Here is an 18,977-nt window from a genome sequence, read left to right on the forward strand (position 1 = left end):
TTTTTATTTCTCCTTTCTAAAACTGCACATTTTGTTATGATATTCCTGGAGTTTCCTGGATGAATTCTATTTTTTCCCAATGGGTGGAAGGGTGTTAATGAATAACCAATAATACGACAGTGTTGCAACATGATGTCCATGATAATAGAGGTATCTCAATGCAGCAATTCTCCAGTACTTTGCACTACATTGCAATGTTTTTACAATACATTGCAATACCTGTGTAGCTTAAATTAATGAGCTATCTGATTCACGTTCACTCGCTCTCATTTACTTTGCCCCTTCGAGTTTCTTTTTCATTAGGCCTCGGTCACATACAGAGACTTGTTGGCGACCTACTGCCAACCTCCGGTCACTAGAGTGTATCCCCCAGCCGGTTGGCAAGGGGTTGCAGGAGGTTACTGGGTGTTGATGAGTGAGAACAGCTGCAAAGAGAGCGCTGCACCAAAAGCCTTCTTGTGATTGCTTTGATCGCTAGCAGATTTCAGTGGTTTGCATGCAAGATGCCCACATGTCTGCAAATAGTTGCTGAGTAACCACTGAGTACTAATGAAACTTTAAAAAGTCCAACACAAACTTGAAGCTTATATATTAAAAGTGAAAATGTAACTAATTAAAAAGGTGCAGCTTTTACTTTGAAGGCAGATGGTCTCCATTTCTGGTTTGTGTTGCGCTCTTGACAGTTTTACCACAGCTTGGCAAATGCAACTTTAAAATCAGGCAGCATTATTATATTTTATTTATTTACTTTTTTCATAACAGTGAAACAAAAACAAAAACACTACTTGCAGTCCCATCCAAAATGCACTGCTTGGATCAGGTGAAGTCGAAACGAAATTATTTATATTGGAACTGGTGTAACGCTAGCAGCTCTGTCAGTGGTGGTAACAGCTGTAACTGCAGCAGCATGAACCCACGTGATGATTTGAATGACCAAACACTGAAAGAAACCACAACCAGGTACGTTTTCTGCCTCAGCACAAAGTCCAATTAAGCTATCAGAGCTTGGCAAGTGTGATGAATGGAAAGCCTGGTGTGTGTGTGTGTCTGTGTGTTTATTTTATCATTAGGGTATCACCATCCTCAGAGAAGGGCTATTTTCTATTATGCAGTTAGCACGTATAGCACTGAAGGAGCAAATTGGATTGGTATTACAGTATGTACGCCCGGCGCTACATCCTGATGAGCGCCGACAAACAAATTGGATTGGTGGTGTGTAAATCTGAAGCAGTTTGATGAGCCGAAGGGGCAAATTGAATTCTCAACAATGTAAATCTGTATCAGCTCAATGGCTCCCCACCCATTCGGAGCCCTGCCGCCACTTAAATCATGCGATTGTTCCCTGCTGTTCCAAGATACAATCTCTCTTAGCCATTTGCTGCAGCACCTAATCTGTTTTTGATGACCGTGTAGGGATGTAGCTATACATATGGGCAACTGAATCTCCCCCACGCTCATTCTTTCTTTTCATTTCCCCCTCTCTCTCGCTCAAACACACACACACAAACACGAGCCCTACAGTTGGCAGAGAAAGATTGCTTTGATTGAGCCATCCATGTGTGTTGATTCAAGAGATTACTCAGATGATTGGTCATACTAATGGACCTCCTGTTTTCTTGGGAAAACATTTTGATCTCTGTCTGTGAGATAACATCTCATATTTATTACTCCTCCAAGCCCTGTTGATTCACACGAATCATATTTATTGCTTTCCTTATTGCCTTTTTTTGTGCAACACTTTTCTATAAAATAAAATACGACACAGTTACCCTGTATAAAATATAGTCAAATGCAAAATACGATGGCAAATCATTCATGTTCCCTGGTTTTAACTAATGTTGCAACGCATCATGTCTTGATGGAGAATTGTTATTGTTATTAATTTGATGCCACTAATGCATTTTAATAGAGCACGGGAGAAACAGGAGATGAGAAAAGCTTAAAAAACAATGAATTTATACATGTTATGCTATTTTTTTTTTTAAAAAGCAGTCTAGAGACATTTTATCTTTAAGATGTAAAAAAAAAATATATAAACGACATCCAAAGTGTGGTCTGACCAATCAAAATACTGCATTTCTAATGCATGATTTAACCTCGGGTTACAGATGAGAGGGACCATCCAACCTGTGAGGTTTAGAAGCATCTGTGATGAGGGGAAGCAAGCATAAGTGCACATAACAAGGCACCATTAATGCTAAACAATATATGCATGTGTTGCTTGAATGACAACGTGGCACGGTTATCAAAAACGCCTTATAAATATGCATAAATGAATGTTTGCCGTTTTTACAGATCATTCTGCTTGTGTGTTTCTTCAGTTATCCGTACAGTGAAGACAGCAGTCAGGGGAAGCAGTACATGAATACCAGATGCCCCGCCTGGTGTGACCGAATCCTGATGTCTCCCTCTGCCAGAGACATGTTGCTAAAGGTGAGCCTCTATTTCTACTCAAACCTCACCACTCTCCCCTCAGCTAAAGAGCAAGTGTCTTTATTAATGCCTCACTCTGCTCCTACAACTCCATCATCCTTGATCTGCATGCCCCTCCTCTCCTTTGGCACTTCACAGATGGAAGGATGAGGTGTCTGTAAATATTAATTAGCAATGATAAGCCATGGGTCCACCCAGGCAGTATATATATCCAAACACTGGAGTTCCAGTGGGTCCCGTCTTCCTCATTGAGCGGCAGATCTGTCTTTTTACTCGCAGAGCTGAAGCCTGCCAGTCCCTGTTCGGCTTCAGATCCATCCCATTATTAACGCCAGCCAATCTGCCACCTCTGGAATCTCAGCCAATAAAACCCAGCTTTGTCTTTAGAGGCCTGACCCTTTTGAGCGCTGGAACACACGGGCTTTCATCTGTTAATGTGTGTGAAAGAGATGCAGCAGTGTATTGTACAGTACCAGTCCACAGTGGGGGGGTTACTCAGGAAGTTTGGCTTCTTTTCTTCTTTTGTCCACAACAAATGAGAAAATTCCTTCCTGATCTTTATTCTTTACTGACTGAAACATCACAAGGACCCCGCTCCCATCGCTGTGTTACCATAGATTGTAAATTACAGAGACTGCAGAGGCTTAAAATATGGTAGCATGCGGTTTGTTTTTACCCACTTAAAGTGTCAGAATTATATAAGAGGGGATCCATGCGCCCAAACAGCTGGTTCGCTGTTTGCTTTTCTTCCCCTCAAGCACCGGTTAATTGTTTGTAATGCAGGGACAGAGTGGAACAGTTAGTGTGTTCACAGATTGGCTGATGATTCACTGAGCGCACACTCTCTGGCTCCGAGCATTACAGATTGTTGAGACATGGGCCCGTAAACAGCCCGGCGTGCGGCGTCATCTATCATGGCACGGTCGGTTAACTTGCCATCATGTTATTTTCTGCTTGCCGAGCCCTAACACGCCAAAGGTTGCCCGCTGGCTGTGCGGCACGGCACCGGCTCCGGGAGCGGCGGTAATGAATGTTTAGCCGAGCGAGCGCTCCCTCTCTGCCGGAGGGCCCCGGGTAATTTGTTTATCTGTCTAAAGATTATGCAGCCCGAAAATCCACAATTTTATGCTGCCTTTGTAAATTATCAAGTGTGTGTTTGATGAATGTGTCTCAGGCTGCGGGAGGCAGCGGCACAGGAGCCGGCTGCCAGACAAATAGAGAGGAGGCAGCGCGTGGCCCGCTAGGAAAGGTAGTGAGGTGTAGGCACACGGCGTGCTGACCCGGCTCCGCTGCAGGATTGGTCTGAAGTTAATTTGGATTTGGCTTTATGGTTCATTCTCCGGCTCTCTGTCTCTTTCTTCTAAAGTGTCAGTGCCGCTCGCCACATCACAACCGGTGGCACACACCAACCTCTGTGTGTGTGTGTAAGTGGGGGCTGGTGGCTGTTTAAAAAGTCTTTAGTTCAACCAGACAAGTGTGATTTATACTCCAGTCTGCGGATTCATGTGCGAGTGGCTTCTTTGTGTGCAGGCAGTGATATTGAAACACGGTTCTCTCAGATAAGCACTTAGATTACACTGAGAGTGTATTAGGCCGTGAGGCAAATGTCCACTTTGTAAATTGCTCCTGCTTTTCATTTTTCTTCACGCGAGCTTAAAGTTAAAACTCAAAGCTCGAGGTGCGTTCAGCCACAGCTCAGTGCCGCTGCTCTCTGAGAATCGGGGTAACTATAATCAGAAGGAAGAAGTCCGACGTCGAAAAAGGACGTCGGGCTACAATTAGGTTTTTTTCTTCGTTTTCTTTGCCTGCTGTGATTCATTTTTGTGCCTGTAAATTAGCTTAATTTTACTAATAGCTGTGCCTGAACTAAGCATAAACTATTTAACATCCCCTAATTTACTTAGTAGTTATATCGAGCATTTATTTAAAATTTATCTTCATTACGTCCTATTCAATCTGAGAACTCATTGGGTAGCCTGCCTACTCGCCTTCTGGGGGCCACGTCTAATATTTTGGGGGTTCTGGAGGAGGCAGCATATCTTAATTAGCCAAGGCTTTCTATTCTGTCCACCCAATGCTGGTAAATTAAAAAAACAAAAACAGATCCATTTACCTCCATGCAACCAAAACCAGCTCCAAAGCGACTGATCGGATCACAGCAGAATTGCGTCCCTTTTCCAACAGACTCTGCATTATTCATATTCAAATGTGGGCTTTTTAACATCACTCCCTAATATTTTCAGCATTTCTCAAGCCGAATGACTAAGTGTCTCTCTGTTAGTGAACAACAGCAGTGCTGATATTATTAAGATTTTTCTGGCACCTAAACAAACACAACATTTTTAATCACGTGTCGATTGTGTAAAACAGCCCCTGTAGGACCTGATAAACTTTTACAAATTTCTAATAACTGATGAAGGAGGAATCTTCCTTTATCTGTCTGCACTTCAGAAACCGAGGACTGCAGTCACGCATCTTCTAAGGGAGGTTTTACTTTGTCCTTTTTTCCAGCACACGTGGAACTTAGATGACGGGTGTAAGCTTAGTTCTGGTTTCCTAATGTGTAGGAGAGAAGCTCCTGAGTTGAAATTTACTGTTGAAACTGTTTTGTCCAGACGTTGCCTATTTCACTTTTCCAGCTGACTTTTATTTTGAAACCAGCTACATGATCCTCCTAATTGTGTTTAACGAAGCTGCTCCAGTTCATTCAATACCACGACACTAACATGTAGTGATTGTCCTGTGTAAGTGCGACCCCAACATTTAGATCGCACCACGTTTGATTTTGTGTCTCTGCAGCCTGAAAATGAAGAGAAGTCTATAGTCTATGATAACATTGGGCCCAATGTCTGCATGGGGGACCACAAGGTAACACAACCTCACTCACTGTGTGCGATTGTTCTGTGATGTGTTGAATATGCTGCTCTGGAGAAGCTGTGATCTGTGATCTGTGTGTCTGCAGTGTAAAACCAGTGTGTTAAAAATATTCTACTTCAGTTTGTACAAATATTTTACTTCAATACTTTCATTTTGAAGTTTTCTTCCTTTTGGGGTTAATGTGACTGATTAACTTGAACTATTTAGTTGATAAAATCCTGTTTATATATAAGTAATATCTTTCTTTTCAATTCATGCTTTAAAGAAGAGAATGATAGAGTTACAATGCTTTTGTTTAATTTTTAAAAAGGACGAAAGAAAGAAAGTTAAGTCATAATTGTGTACTTATTTAAGTTCAGTTAAATTAATCCAGTGCGAGAGGTAAATGAAGCCTAAGTGAGCAAAGCATGCATCACATACTGTTATTATTATCATTCTGAAAACCTTTAACTTTAGGGTTCATCACCTTAAATAAATAAAAGCATTCAGTTGAAGTTTGTTGAGTTCTTAAGTTGTCACAGTGAAATATGCTCCAAGTGTGAAGCTGATCAGTCTGCAGAGGCTTTTTTCTGACGTCACGTCTAATAGAATCTCTGTATTTGTCTTTATTTGATTACATGTGTTAGAAACCCAATCACCAATCCCTAGTTCATCTATATAACCTGTACAGTTAACAGCTTATCTTATTATTACTGAAGTCTGCAGAGTTTAAGTATAAAACTGGCATGAATTTCACTAGAACAATAAAACAAACTCTAATAATGATCCTGAATTTTCTCCTACTGTTAACTTTATTAAGCTATTACTGTATTTGTCAGGAAAATTCTGTAGAAAGTAGGAAAGTGGAAAAGATTTTTCCCATAAGGTCAGCTGTAGGGCTGAAGTTTGTAGTGTCAGACAGCAGGTCTTCCACTGAAAGAGAGGCGCCTTAAACCAGGTCTTTCATCACTACGCGGTGTGACACGGACACTGTTGTGTGTGTGCGAGGTGACCTGAGCACAGCGGCAGACACTCCACCGTCCCTTACCTCCAAACCACACAACGCCGCTAAAGTCACAGCTGCCTATGTTTAAAAAATGTCCAGTGTAGTTAGCACACAGGCCCCAAAATGCTCCCGGACTGGTATGTGAGTTTAACCTGCATGTCAGAGGTGCTCACAGGGGTGGGTTGGTCGTTTCGTGGGGTGGAGGAGGAGGGTGGGGTGTGTGTGTGTGGTGTGCTTCTTCCAGAGAGTGCTGTGGAAAGAAAGTATGGAGTTTTCTTACCGTGGTTTGTCTCTGTCCCCCCCTCACCAGCCTGTCTTCCTGTCCTTCCGAATAACAGCGGGGGCAGGTAAACCTAATGCAAATAAGCACAAGTGTTGTGTGGTGCAGTGATGTCGTGGTAAATATCATTCTTTTTCTTTATCACAATTCTTCCCATTGTTGCTATTGTTCACTTTGATTTGCTTGACTGTTTTTTTCATGACTTTGCACAAGTGGCAGGCGTGCCTGCTTGAAGAGTTTTATTGTGAAATAAAACGGCGTCGGTGCAGAAATCACAGTCACGCGAGATTGCTTAAAATGCTTCTCTTTTTTAAGAAAATCTCGTGCTGCAGCTCATGTTTGACCTTTTTAAGAATCATCAGATTTGTTTGATTAAAAAATCACTTTGGGTGTTGGAGGAGTAAAACTTTTTCCCACCCCGTCCCTCTCCCCTTCTTTTATTCCTCCGCAGGGAAGTGTTGCCAAAGGGGGGAGAACATATTCCGTGAAGCGCCTCTGTGAGAACACCCGAGAAACAAACAGGACACCGCACACACAGCGCACACACACGCACAAAAACACACCCACACACACACTTTGCACAAGCATACACTGAAGAACCTAGACAGACTTTGTTTCAGCAGTGCTGACCAGTTGCAGTAATCCAGACGCCTCATCCATACGAAAACCCCGACCCGGTTTCTTCCCACGAAACACTCGCCGAGATCTGGACGAGCCACCCGAGGGCCCGGCTTCCAGACGAGATACACATCGCTGACCTCATCGTTGCCATGCAACCCTCCCCCATTCCCCAGAGAAAAGGACAACCAGACGGACGGACGGACAACTCTCTTCCATGCCACAGCCTCATTGCCAAAACTCTAATTGAACACAGTCCTACTACATCCTTTTAGACACCGTACTTGGCATTTTTAGGTATGCCTCTATGTATAGAAGCTACTTTCCATACAGTATGTAAGGTGTTTTAAAAAACAAAAAAGAAAAGTGCAATGCAAAAAAAAGTTGTGTATCTATATTGTTAGGTTTATTTGTACATCGGACAGTATAACATAGACTCGTTGATGGTTTTAGTGCCGTTCTCTTCTCTGACCAAACTTTGCGGTCCCTTTGTTGGAATAGATAGAACTTCTAAGTTTATTTCAACAGTTTCTATATAAATACATATATATATTGTTTTTTTTTTTTCTCTTTTGTTTCATTTTGGTTTTTTGAGTTGTTCTTGTTGTTGTGTGCGCAACACACAGCCATGCCTGACACATCAGTTGAGTCTTGTTTTATATACTGTACTTTTTAAAGAGATAATTTATAATTCTTACCAAAATGTTTATGCTGGAGTGCGTGCGCAGACACAGCGCGGCCGTGTCGGTGTTCCCACAGCCACGCTGACCTTTGAATAAGTCCGTACAACAAGAGAGGAGTGATTTATTGCCTATCCAAGAATGTTTTAAGCAGTGCCATAGACCATGCAGGTGTGTGTGTATATATATATGTATATATACATATACACATACATATATATTTAAAAAGATAATGTTTCATATATAGCACTCTCACATTATGTCATTCTTATTCTTACTCTAACTTATTTCTATAATATTATGGTTCTGAATGTGATATTTTAGGTAGGTTTGGGTGTCCTTAAAATGTAAACTGTCTTTTTTTGTTTTTTGTCTATTTTTGTTACTGCATTATGGTGCCAAGTATCCTAAACAGGAATGAAGTGTGTCAGAAATACTTAAGATAAATGAGAGAAACTCTAAAAGCAGGGGAGGGGCGTGGGGCAGAGCAGGGAGTCTTGCTATTTGTAATTGTTCAGTATGTAGCCTTCAGCAGCCTCCTTTGCAAATAATTGGAGCATTAGAGGTGATGGGAGACTTCTTTTTTTTTTTTTTTTATCATCATCGATTTCATGTACTACACTACAGGTTTCAGACTCAGTGAAGCCATCAGATTGATCCTCCCTTATTATTATTATTTTTTCTTCATCTAAATCAAACACCAAGTGGAACTGTTTTTGTGCCTGCTGCAGAATTTATGTCATCTTTTGTGATTTGGTCCATAAGACAGAATGTTTATAAAAGTTTAAAAAAAAAAAACTAAACAAAAAAAGTAAATGAAACCCTGCTTGTTTTTGTTCCAGCTGCTCGTTGTGAGTATACTGTAGGATTATAAGCTGCAGTTATTATTTTTCCCCTTCACTCCATCCTATAAAAGCAGATAGAGATTTTATTCCAGCCCCTTTCAGGACGGCCTGGCCTCTACTGTAGGTGATGCAGTTCTCAAAAGCAATAAAACCCATTAGAGCTCAATGCCTATTCTGTCCTCATTCTTTCTCGTTTTTACTTCCTGGTAGACAACTTATTTTTTAATAACACAGAGAGAGCTCCACATTAACTAATTAACTATTCGAATACGGGCCTCCACCTCGTGTGCAGTGTTATTGGTTTGGTCTCACTTTTTGCGCACTAGTGCCCAACAATACATTTTGTACGCAACTTTTCAGATAAAGAAAAAAAAATTGCGTCAAGTGAAATACGCAATGCAATTTGACCCACGTGTATGAGTCCTCGCTGCCTTTAACTGAGGCCTAAAACACATTTAAATGTCCACGTTAAACAATTCCGAGTATAAAAATGAGAAAAATGTTACATTTTATTATTATTTAACAAATTTAATAGAAATATATTGAAATACATAATTAAGCTTGAAACGTTTGGGGTCTTTTTAATATCAGCCTGTTCCCGCGGCCTCAGTTTAAAGAAGGATAACTTTTCCTTAAATCCGTCTTTTATGATGGCAGCTGTTCACTTCATGCACGGATTATCAAAAAGTCCAAGGTGGGATTTGAGTTTAATGAGCGCTCATTTGTGATTGGCTGAACTCTCCCATTGATTTGCCTACATAGAACTACCTCGGGTGTAGTTCCGCATTTCAGACAGAGGGGGAGCACTTCAAGTCTCAAGTATTAAATACAAGAACTCTGAACACCAAACAGTATAAAACCGCAATTAAGCTTTTTCTGAGATAAAGTAATAATAATAAAGGCTAAGGATCACTTTCTCTCCAAGAGCAACGTAAAGATTGAACAAAGAGTTAATTAATCTCCATTTATAAGATGGAAAATAAAACCTCCAGCATTGAAAGAGATGATTTATTGTTGGTCATTTATATGTGTTAGAAATCGATGTTTTACCTTTTTGTAATAATCATAATAATTATTATAATAACGCTTCATAATTTAAGGAGGGGATTGTTTTTAAGTAAATAAATGATGATCCCACATAAATTGCACTTTTTGAAGAAAAAAAATATATATTAAATATTTTAAAAGACTCGTTTTTCCTTACGCGCCACTCTTGTATAAAATATATAAACTTAATAATAACAACATCAGTTAACCCGCTTTCGGTGTCATTGCTGCCAATAAGGAAATTCACTTATCGATAGTCATGAATTTCTCTTTAATTTATATTAAGCCCATACATTAAATCAAAACCCAAAAGAAAACAAAAAGAAAAAAAAGAAAAAAAAAGCTTGTTAAATAATTTATTCATAATACAAAGGGGGTTTACTTTTTTCTTTTTCCTTCCTATAACCTTCCGGAAGCGATAATACTCTTTAGATCCAACTTAAAACGATGCTCCGGTTCTCTGCTCGGCTGCGTGATGAGGTAAAACAGAAACTCTGTCAAACTAAATAAAAGTGATGTTAAAAAACAAGCTGTGTGGTTTTTCTTGGTTTGTTTGTTTACAGTCATTATTTACAGCATTTAGCATTTTATACAATAGTGTTTCTGTAATGAAATGTAGAGTTCAATAAAACGTGACTTTACTCAGCAGGAAGAAAAAAAATAAAAAGCGGTATCTGAGGGAGTGATGAGCCCAATGCTGCCACGTTTCCGCTGCTCAAATCATAACTTACTCAGTAAAAAATATATATACACACACACAATCTCACATACATGTTCATCTGCAGGCTACAGCACAAAAATCAGTCACTCGTCTCAAACCTGCCCCCTTCAAACAGTTTAGTCTGTTGCCTTTTAGGACAGTGGATACCCTGGTTAAACTGAGCTTTAGAAGCGTCACAGGCCCCGTTTGCACCTGCCATTTAAAACATGCGCCCGGGATCTGGATCAGTGTGGGCTACTAAAAAAAAAACAAAAACAAAACAAACAAACAAAATCTGTTAATACGTGTAAAATAAAAAACAAAAATTTTAAAAAGTGTGCAATCTCTTCAGATGAACGTATGAATACCGAACTGTATTAAAACATTTAGAGGTCACATTAGGAGCTGAAACCGTGACGTAACGTGACAAGCTGTAAAAATAATGCAACAAGTGCAATGACTTAAAGTGTAAACGTTTTGAGCTCAGCACTGATCCAAAGTAGGGTTGTTTTTTTAAAGAATATTTTCTTTACATTTACACCTGTTAAAACTCTGCCTGTATGCGTAAAAACTCATTTGCGTCTCCAGGACAGTTTCCGTTCCCAGCATCAGTGTCCTTTCAGCTCGCATAAACATGTCCTCATCAGTCTTTCTCAAGTCCAGGAGGAAACAGTTATAGCTCCGCATACAGCAGCGTCTGGGTGAGTTTGGATGCAACCATGTGCGTCTCCGCTTGGCCACCTTTTCGGTTTTTCCCGTGCGTCTGGACGCAGGCTTGGGAGTTTTACGCATTTTTCTATCTCTGCTTGAGGGTGTGTGGGGGGGTGGGGGAATAAAGGTGATCCCTTAAGAGGCATGTTGGAAATGTCAGGTGGAGATGGGCTCGGAAAGAGTGCGACAAGTCTTCGTGGCGACCCCTTTTCTGGGTCCCTCCCAGGCTGTGGGGATCACAAGGTGTCCGAGCTGTTACTGCAGGGGCTGATCAGCGCCAGGTTGGTAGCCTTGTGCTTTTTCAAGAGTCTCGTGATTTTTTCGTCGTCTGAATTTGGGTCCAGGGGTTTGTTGTACTCGTCGTCCTCCTCGTTGTCAGAGCTCTCCTTCATTTTCTCCGTCTCGGAGTCGTGCTTCTTCTTAGCCGAGGCCATTTCCGCTGCGTGCCTCTTCCGCCATTTGGTTCTTCTGTTCTGAAACCAAACCTGATGAGAAGAGAGGGAAAAAAAAAAAAAAAAAAAAAAAAAAAAAAAAAAAAAAAAGACACAGATGCTCAACAGGTCCAGCACCAGTAACAGAAGCAGGAAATCAGGAGGTCCAAACAGTTATTTATCCACAAGAGAAACAAACAAGCAATAAAAAAAAAACCCCATTAATAATAAATAATAATAACAACAATAATAAAAGAACACGAAGAAGAAGCTGCTTCTACAATTATTTTTTTTAAATTACTTTTTAATCCATTAATTTATTTGTGTCCAATCAAAAATAATAAAACAAAAACAGTAACCGATTAAAATGTAGATAAAAATAAGCTTCTTCTGCTTTTCATAATAATAAAAATAATGTTACTGTAGCACAGTCAGTTTCAAAAGTTTGGGGATAAAACATTTCTCATCATCATTATTATTATTATTATTATTATTATTATTATTATTATTATTATTATTATTTTATTTTTTTAAATGAAGCTGTAGCATTATACTATGTGGAAATAACCTTACACTTTCCGGCCTTGTAGCCGAATCTTCCCCAATTAAAGAAATCAAAGCGCAGATCAGCCACAATTTATTCATTTATTTTATTCCCCACATGCTTCTCAGCCCTGAGCAGGCACGGTTTAGCGGTCTTTACCTTGACTTGACTCTCGGTCATTCCTAAAGAGTAGGCCAGCCGGGCTCTCTCCGGGCCGGCCAGGTATTTTGTCTGCTCGAAAGTTTTTTCCAGTGCAAAGATTTGCTGTCCTGAAAACGTCGGCCTGGAGTGTTTCTTCTTCCCGTCCTTGTCCACCATCATGTTAGCCTGAGCTGAGGAGAGATGCAAAATGTGTGGTTATATTAAGGTATATTAAATTTATAGTTGGATAGTAAAACAAACATTAGATCAGTAAGTGTGATGCTCCTGGATGTGTCAGACCAAACTCTTCGTGATTACAGTTTTAATGCCACTGTGATGTTCATTCAGCGCCCTGTGTGGAAGTCTCAGTGTCTTTTCTGGTACTCTGACGTGGCTGTATAACAACACTGACCCTGTGGCACAGCATTCATAACGTGCAAACCTGTGTTACATTTGTTGCCGTGATTGTGTGAAACGCAGGGCAGGTGTACTTCTTGTAAGTTGGGGTTGTTTTCTCTCAAACGGGCCTCTTATTAACCAAAATAACCTCTAAATTCCAAAGAAAACATCACAGGGGAATGTCGGCTTCTCCCAAATGTAAACTATTCATTATATGTATAAAAAAGGCAGCCCAGAGGCACGCTCAGACGGGACTTACTGGGACAAGGAACCCGAGGGTCCCTCCACGGAGAGCCTTGCATCACCCCGGGCCAGAAGATGGGTGCCCGCCCCGGTAGCTCGGCCAGGGGCTTCGGATACCGCGACACCGCCGGGCTGAAGTACATCCCCGCCGCTGCTGCGGCCGCGGTAGTTGCCAGGCCGTTTATCCGCGGAAATCCGGACAACAGCTGCCCGGCGGTGGTAATTGGTCTCCCCAGGATGTCGCTTATTCCGTGCGGGGTCCCCCCGGAGAACTGAGAGTTGAGGTTGGACAGCGGGGGCGCCTTGAAGCCCGCCGGGCTCTGCTGCAGCGCGTACGGGAACAGGGACGTCTTCATCTCGGTCATGTTGTGCAACGCCGCCAGCGGGGTGCTGCCCAGTACGAAAGCACTCTGCCGGTTAGCCTCCATCTGCCCGACCGCTAACATCTGTGAACATGAACCGCCAAACTCGCTGGGACAGAAACTGGAAGGAAACTAGCGGGAGTAGTAAAGGCGAGTAAATGCAGGCGCACAGCGGACTGCTGGGATTCAGGAGCCTGGCCACTTCTGCCGCCTTTTCCAAAGTATCCTGGGCCCGGAGGAAGACTCTTGAAATGTTAGAAAAAACTTGAACGAAAGCGAAGTTCTCTCTCGGGAGTGAAGAGCTCGGCAAAAACTCCAAAACGCCTCTCCGCGTGTTTGTTTTGCTCGGAGTCTGTCAGCTGGGAGGAGGCTGCATGCGTCCGCCTCAGGAATCCTCGCGGAAATCGGACGATCTGATGATGGTTTTGATGGGAACCATTAAAAGGCTCAGCTCGCCTTTTCATAAATTCACTCGCTCTATGCTGGGAATGAAGCGGGAGTCGCTGATAACAGCGCAGCCACCTGCACGAGCGTTATTCCCATTGGACAAGGCTGAGTGAGACGGCGCCCTGATTGGAGGAGACATAAACCCCGCTGCTGGACGGATGCTGCCTTGACGTGCTGTCGGAAATAAGACTGTTCCCCCCACTCCAGTAAAGATGCATATCAACGGTGCCTGTTAGGACTGGGTGGATTTGTTTTTGATAGATGGAGATGCATGTTGGTGATACATTTCAGAGCAAGTCGGCAACAGAAAAGTCTGGCAGCGTAGCATATTGTTTCATTAATAATGATAACACTTTAATACTGCTGGCATAGAAATGATCGTTTTTTGGTTTTTTGTTGTTGTTGTTGTTTTTTTAAAAAGGCGCTTTTTAAAAAACAGTATTTTCTGGTTTAACATTAGAGAGACGAGGCCTGAGGGTTTTTTTGTTTGTTTTTGTGTGCAGAAGCTAAACGTCGCTTAACATAGTGTAAAGTTGAATTAAGGATTTATTATTGTGGAAACCATCGTGTCAGAGGAACCTTGAATGCACCAACAGCCCCACTCCATTAAGATATTTGGTGGTGCTGTTAATGATGCGTCCTGCGCGTGGAAATCATTGTTTCCACGTACTGTAACACTCACTCACTTACATTAAAACCTGTTAGCGCAGAGTACGGGAGGAGGTTAAAGTAGAAACGGAAACCGGAGGAAGACTTCTTTGGGTAATTTCAGTGAAACGATTGTAATAATAAATATAATAATAAAAGTAATAATAATAATAATAATAATAATAATAAGTTCCACCCTTCGCTCGCAAAATTAGTTTTTATGTAGATTAAATTTATTTTTCTTGATATTTTTCCGTTATTTATAAATGTTTTTTCTTCTTTCACTTTTGCACAAAAGTATCAATTTTGATACCGATTCCGACAAAGGCTACTTTAGTAAATGACATCGAATAAATTATTAGTATTATTTTTTTATTAAAAAATACAACTTGTAATTCGACTAAAATATTTATCTATTTATTTATTTTATTAAATTTGACGTGTTTGGGGTAACTCGATGCAAAGTAGCTGTCGCTGGCCTTTTATATGAACCATCAAACAGCAGAAGCTCATTAAAGCACAGCCTGTTTTTATTTATTTTATAAGAGTGAGATAATTTGGTGTTTTTCAACACAAACTGCGTTATTACGGTGAAAGTGTGCGAGAAAAACGCGCCGGGCTCCAGTCATCACTCTGAGTGCTGTAATATTTTATGGAGATGTGAGAAGGTTGTAAGAGTGAAATATGGCCACGTTAGCATTTGAAAGGCCTCAGCAAATGCACACTGCTGCTCATTTGCTCACCGGGGGAAGGACTGAGGATTTTAAAAGCTTTTTCTTTTTTTCTTCTTCTCTGTATTTTTTTTTGCTGAAGCTCGAGGTGATTCATGATTTTGGCTGTATTTCTTCAAGCTGGATGCAGTGCATGAACGTCTAATTCTATAAACAACGTCTCTATTTCTAGATTAAATATATATATCTATATCTATATAGATAGATATATATATCTTTAAAAAAGGATGACTGTGAAATATTAGGGGGTAAAAAAAACCCTGATCAGATCCTGTATATAAGTTCTAAGAAGCCGACAGGGGGAGGCTGGGGCCTTCTTAGTTTTACTAAAACGCCAGTAAGTTAAAATGAAGCAGTTAGCGGCTGACCCGGGGGGAGATCAATGACGGAAAGATTGGCACTTTGTCCAGTTCATCTGCAGCCAAAGGCGGCAGCTGCCAAACAGCCAGTCACCGTAAAACCATAACGGCAATTTAAGATAATGAATTATTTGAATTTTTATCTCCTAAATTTACAGGTAATTTAGAGTTGAAACTCTTAAACTCAGATTTGTTACTGTCCTCACTAAACCGATGAAGAAGAAAAAAACTGGACTGTGAGCCAGCTACACCTGCACATTATTATTATTATTATTATTATTATTATCATTATTATTATTATTATTATTATTATTATCATAAATGCTGTAGTTTTGCAGTCAAACGTGGACCTGTTGCTCGGTGCACATGAACATAAGCCTGACTACATTCCTGTGTTTTTCAGTAACGGGTCGTTGGCCCGCTGATGGCGCGTAGTTTGCCTCAGGCTTTTGTCCCACCGTGGAAGGGAAACGGGCTAATAAACAGCGTAAAGATAATCTTATCTGAGTGTAGCCTCGACACAAATGGGAAGTGACAGAGCAGTGACAGGGAGCAGATGCTGGGACACAAAGACGCTTGTTGGAGGATGTGGATTCGCGCAGTTACCGGTGCCTTCTCTGTCTCTCTGTGCTTTAAACATCCAAACACGTGCATGCCTTCCCAAGTACATAATATTCAAAAGTCTAAATAAATAAATATTTTCTTTAAAAAAATATTACTTAAGAAAAAAACCCTAATGTTAGAAAGCTAATGAGCACGCTCGTATCTTCTGTTCTGTTGCCTTTAAAAGCACCGTGTCTAAACAGTCTGTGGAAAGGACAAGTGGACAATAAAGAGCCGGGACAGCCCTTTCAAACCTGATTACGTTTAAAGTCAGCCACATGAGAGCAGCGTGAGCGCCTGCATAATCTGGCCAGCAGTGCCCTCTAGTGGCTCGTACGGGAAAACTAGTTCAGTGTGCACACACGGTTCGGTGTGGTGCTCAGTGTCTCCTTCAGTGTTTGTGGCTAAACTAACAAACAAATACAATTAAATGCACAAACACACAAACATACACTGTTGTCCATGGAGAAAATGCATACATGACCTTTTGGTTTTATATCGGTCCAGGTGAATGTGTTTCTATTAGCCAGCTAACTACTTCTGTGAACATTGATGATATTATTATTATTATTATTATTATTATTATTATTATATATAATAATAATAATAATAATAATAATAATAAATAATAATCAGTTTCTTGAGGTCTCTGCAGGACGAGGCCTGTCTTTTCTCCACATGCCCTGCAGAGGTATGTCGTGGTGGCTAAATGCAATACCTTTACTGCGGGCAGGGTCATGACAGAAAAGGGGATATGCAACATATTTATTCCAAAGAAAGGCCAACAGAGTAGTAAAGGAAAAAGGTACACTAATAAGAGAAGAAGAAGAAGAAGAAGAAGAAGAAGAAGAAGAAGAAAAGAGCACAAAGCAATAATCAGTTAGGAAGGCAATTATAGAAATTAAAACGAAGAATGTATTTGAATTGAAACTTCACCCTGATTTCACTTTATTGTTCTTTAACTTTTGTCATTTCATAGCAGTCACAGAGCTGAGTATTTTAAACATCCACACTTATCCTCTAATTCACCTTTTCTTCATTTCTGGCCATTGTGCTGCTGTAACAAGTGAATTTCCCCAGTGTGGGATTAAACAAAGTCTGTTCTGTCACCGCCATTGTTCTATACATACACCGTGTGTATGTATAGAACAATGGCATCTATGGTTAAAGTAACACCATTAAAGAAACACATATTTCAACATATTTATGCTGCAGTTTGTTCACCTACATGCTTTGGAGATCTCCACTTTCATTCATTGTTATGCTTTCCAAAGAATTTTGAAGGTGATTTTTATTGAATGAGAGCAGTGCTCCCTTTTAATGAAACCTTCAATAGATCACATTTTAAACGACTCTGTAAAACCATTTGTCCTTTACTGACATCAATTACAAAACGAGTTTTTATACTCTGCAATTCTTTAAGTCTGGACTATGGCAGCATGAGTGCATGAGTGTTCACCACAGGAGGCAGTGTAGCTGACGGATCCTGCAGTCACAAAATTCAAACCACTGACACTGATCATCTCATCACACACACACACACACACACACACACACACACACACACTGCAAAACAGCTGCTCAGGAGTGACCCAGACTTCCACCTTCCCATACCCTAATCTGAGGCCCCAATCCCCAGGAAACCCAGAGTGGTCCTGTGCTCCTAACCCGACAGTTTGGAGCAGTTTTGTTGGAAAACAGGTGACCTGCAAGGTGCAGTGGCTCTAAGGTTGCTCCTGAGGTGTAAATCAGCAATACTACATCAATATTCATTGAACTCAACTCTAACTTAAACTCTGAGTATTCCAGTAATCACTGAATTGCAGTAACTGTAATTTAACAGTGATCACGGTTTGTCACCCACCCTAATCTGCATGCTCGCCTTTTTCAAGAGCCTGTATTAAACTGAGTGAACACATCTCCTGCCTATTGCAGGTGAGGATGAAGTAGTACAATACAATACAACTTTATTTATATAGCACATTTAAAAACCAACGGTATACCAAAGTGCTTCACAATAAAACAGCAGGTTAAAACACGAATAATATAAGACCATTATGGCACTAATTACACAAGAATAAAAGTGAATATCAAATCAAACTTGCTAAAAACACACAGGTTTTAAGTAGAATATATATAGAAAGATAAAATTGGAATTATCCATCCATTCGCTTCCGCTTTTCAGGATGGCGGGGGCGCTGGAGCCTATCCCAGCTGTTATAGGGCGAGAGGCGGGGTACACCCTGGACAGGTCGCCAGTCTGTCGCAGGGCTAACACACAGACAACCATTCGCGCTCACATTCACACCTATGGGCAGTTTGGATTAATCATTTAGCATATCCCCACAAACTATGTCTTTGGACTGTGGGAGGAAGCCGGAGTACCCGGAGGGAACCCACGCAAACACGGGGGGAACATGAAAACGCCACCCAGAAAGACCCCGGCCCGGCCTGATGGTGGAATTGAACTCAGGACCTTCTTGCTGTGCGGCAACAGTGCTAACCACCGTACCGTGAAAAGGATAAGCGGAAGCGAATGGATGGATTGAAAATTGGAATTAAGTATAAAATACAGGCGTTAACTAAGCGGGAAAGAAAGATTAAATAAGTGAGTTTTTAATCGTTATTTAAACATTTGGATGGAGTCAGACGCGCTAATGGGAAGGTTGTGCCACCAGGGCAAGCGCACGGTCACCTCTGGTCTTAAGCCGAGATCTAGGCCGGGACCTCTGACCACCACCAGCAGGCAACGGATGAAGTGTCTTGCCCAAGGACACAACGACCGAGACTGACCGAGCCGGGGCTCGAACCGGCAACCTTCCGATTGCTAAGCGAACTCCCAACTGTTGAGTCACAATCACCCCAAGGAAGGCTACCGCCTCCTTATAACCCG

The 18,977-nt window shown here is 41.1% G+C and overlaps 2 protein-coding genes across 4 annotated transcripts in view; one reads left to right on the forward strand and one right to left on the reverse strand.

Moving 5' to 3' along the window:
• The window catches only part of LOC120741726 (inositol polyphosphate-5-phosphatase A-like), a 155,224-nt gene extending 146,336 nt beyond the window's left edge, over positions 1 to 8,888 (forward strand). For 2 of the 3 annotated variants that reach the window (XM_040044753.1, XM_040044751.1), the window contains 4 exons: positions 2,322 to 2,433; positions 5,233 to 5,301; positions 6,606 to 6,642; positions 7,027 to 8,888. In XM_040044753.1, coding sequence (XP_039900687.1) covers positions 2,322 to 2,433; positions 5,233 to 5,301; positions 6,606 to 6,642; positions 7,027 to 7,076 — 268 coding nt within the window. In that variant the 3' untranslated portion in view covers positions 7,077 to 8,888. Of the gene's footprint in view, positions 1 to 2,321; positions 2,434 to 5,232; positions 5,302 to 6,605; positions 6,694 to 7,026 lie in introns of all 3 variants that reach the window. The other variant, XM_040044754.1, reaches the window with a different exon arrangement.
• Positions 8,889 to 10,160: 1,272 nt separating this feature from the next.
• On the reverse strand, positions 10,161 to 13,819 carry nkx6.2 (NK6 homeobox 2). The gene is made up of 3 exons (XM_040044755.1): positions 12,951 to 13,819; positions 12,311 to 12,483; positions 10,161 to 11,661 (listed from the first exon to the last, which is right to left on the reverse strand). The coding sequence occupies exons 1-3, from the start codon at positions 13,378 to 13,380 to the stop codon at positions 11,413 to 11,415; spliced, it is 852 nt and encodes a 283-aa protein (XP_039900689.1). The 5' UTR covers positions 13,381 to 13,819; the 3' UTR covers positions 10,161 to 11,412.
• Positions 13,820 to 18,977: the final 5,158 nt, after the last annotated feature.

The sequence above is a fragment of the Simochromis diagramma genome, unplaced genomic scaffold (genome assembly GCF_900408965.1).
Source record: "Simochromis diagramma unplaced genomic scaffold, fSimDia1.1 OVJJ01000486.1, whole genome shotgun sequence".
Taxonomy (NCBI): Eukaryota; Metazoa; Chordata; class Actinopteri; order Cichliformes; family Cichlidae; genus Simochromis; species Simochromis diagramma.

Coding starts and splice junctions, on each gene's coding strand:
- nkx6.2 (XM_040044755.1), bottom strand. CDS start 13,380: ATGTTAGCGGTCGGGCAGATGGAGGCTAACCGGCAGAGTGCTTTCGTA. Junction 12,484..12,950: donor CCCTCGGGTTCCTTGTCCCA/GTAAGTCCCGTC, acceptor ATCTCTCCTCAG/CTCAGGCTAACATGATGGTG. Junction 11,662..12,310: donor TGACCGAGAGTCAAGTCAAG/GTAAAGACCGCT, acceptor TCTTCTCATCAG/GTTTGGTTTCAGAACAGAAG.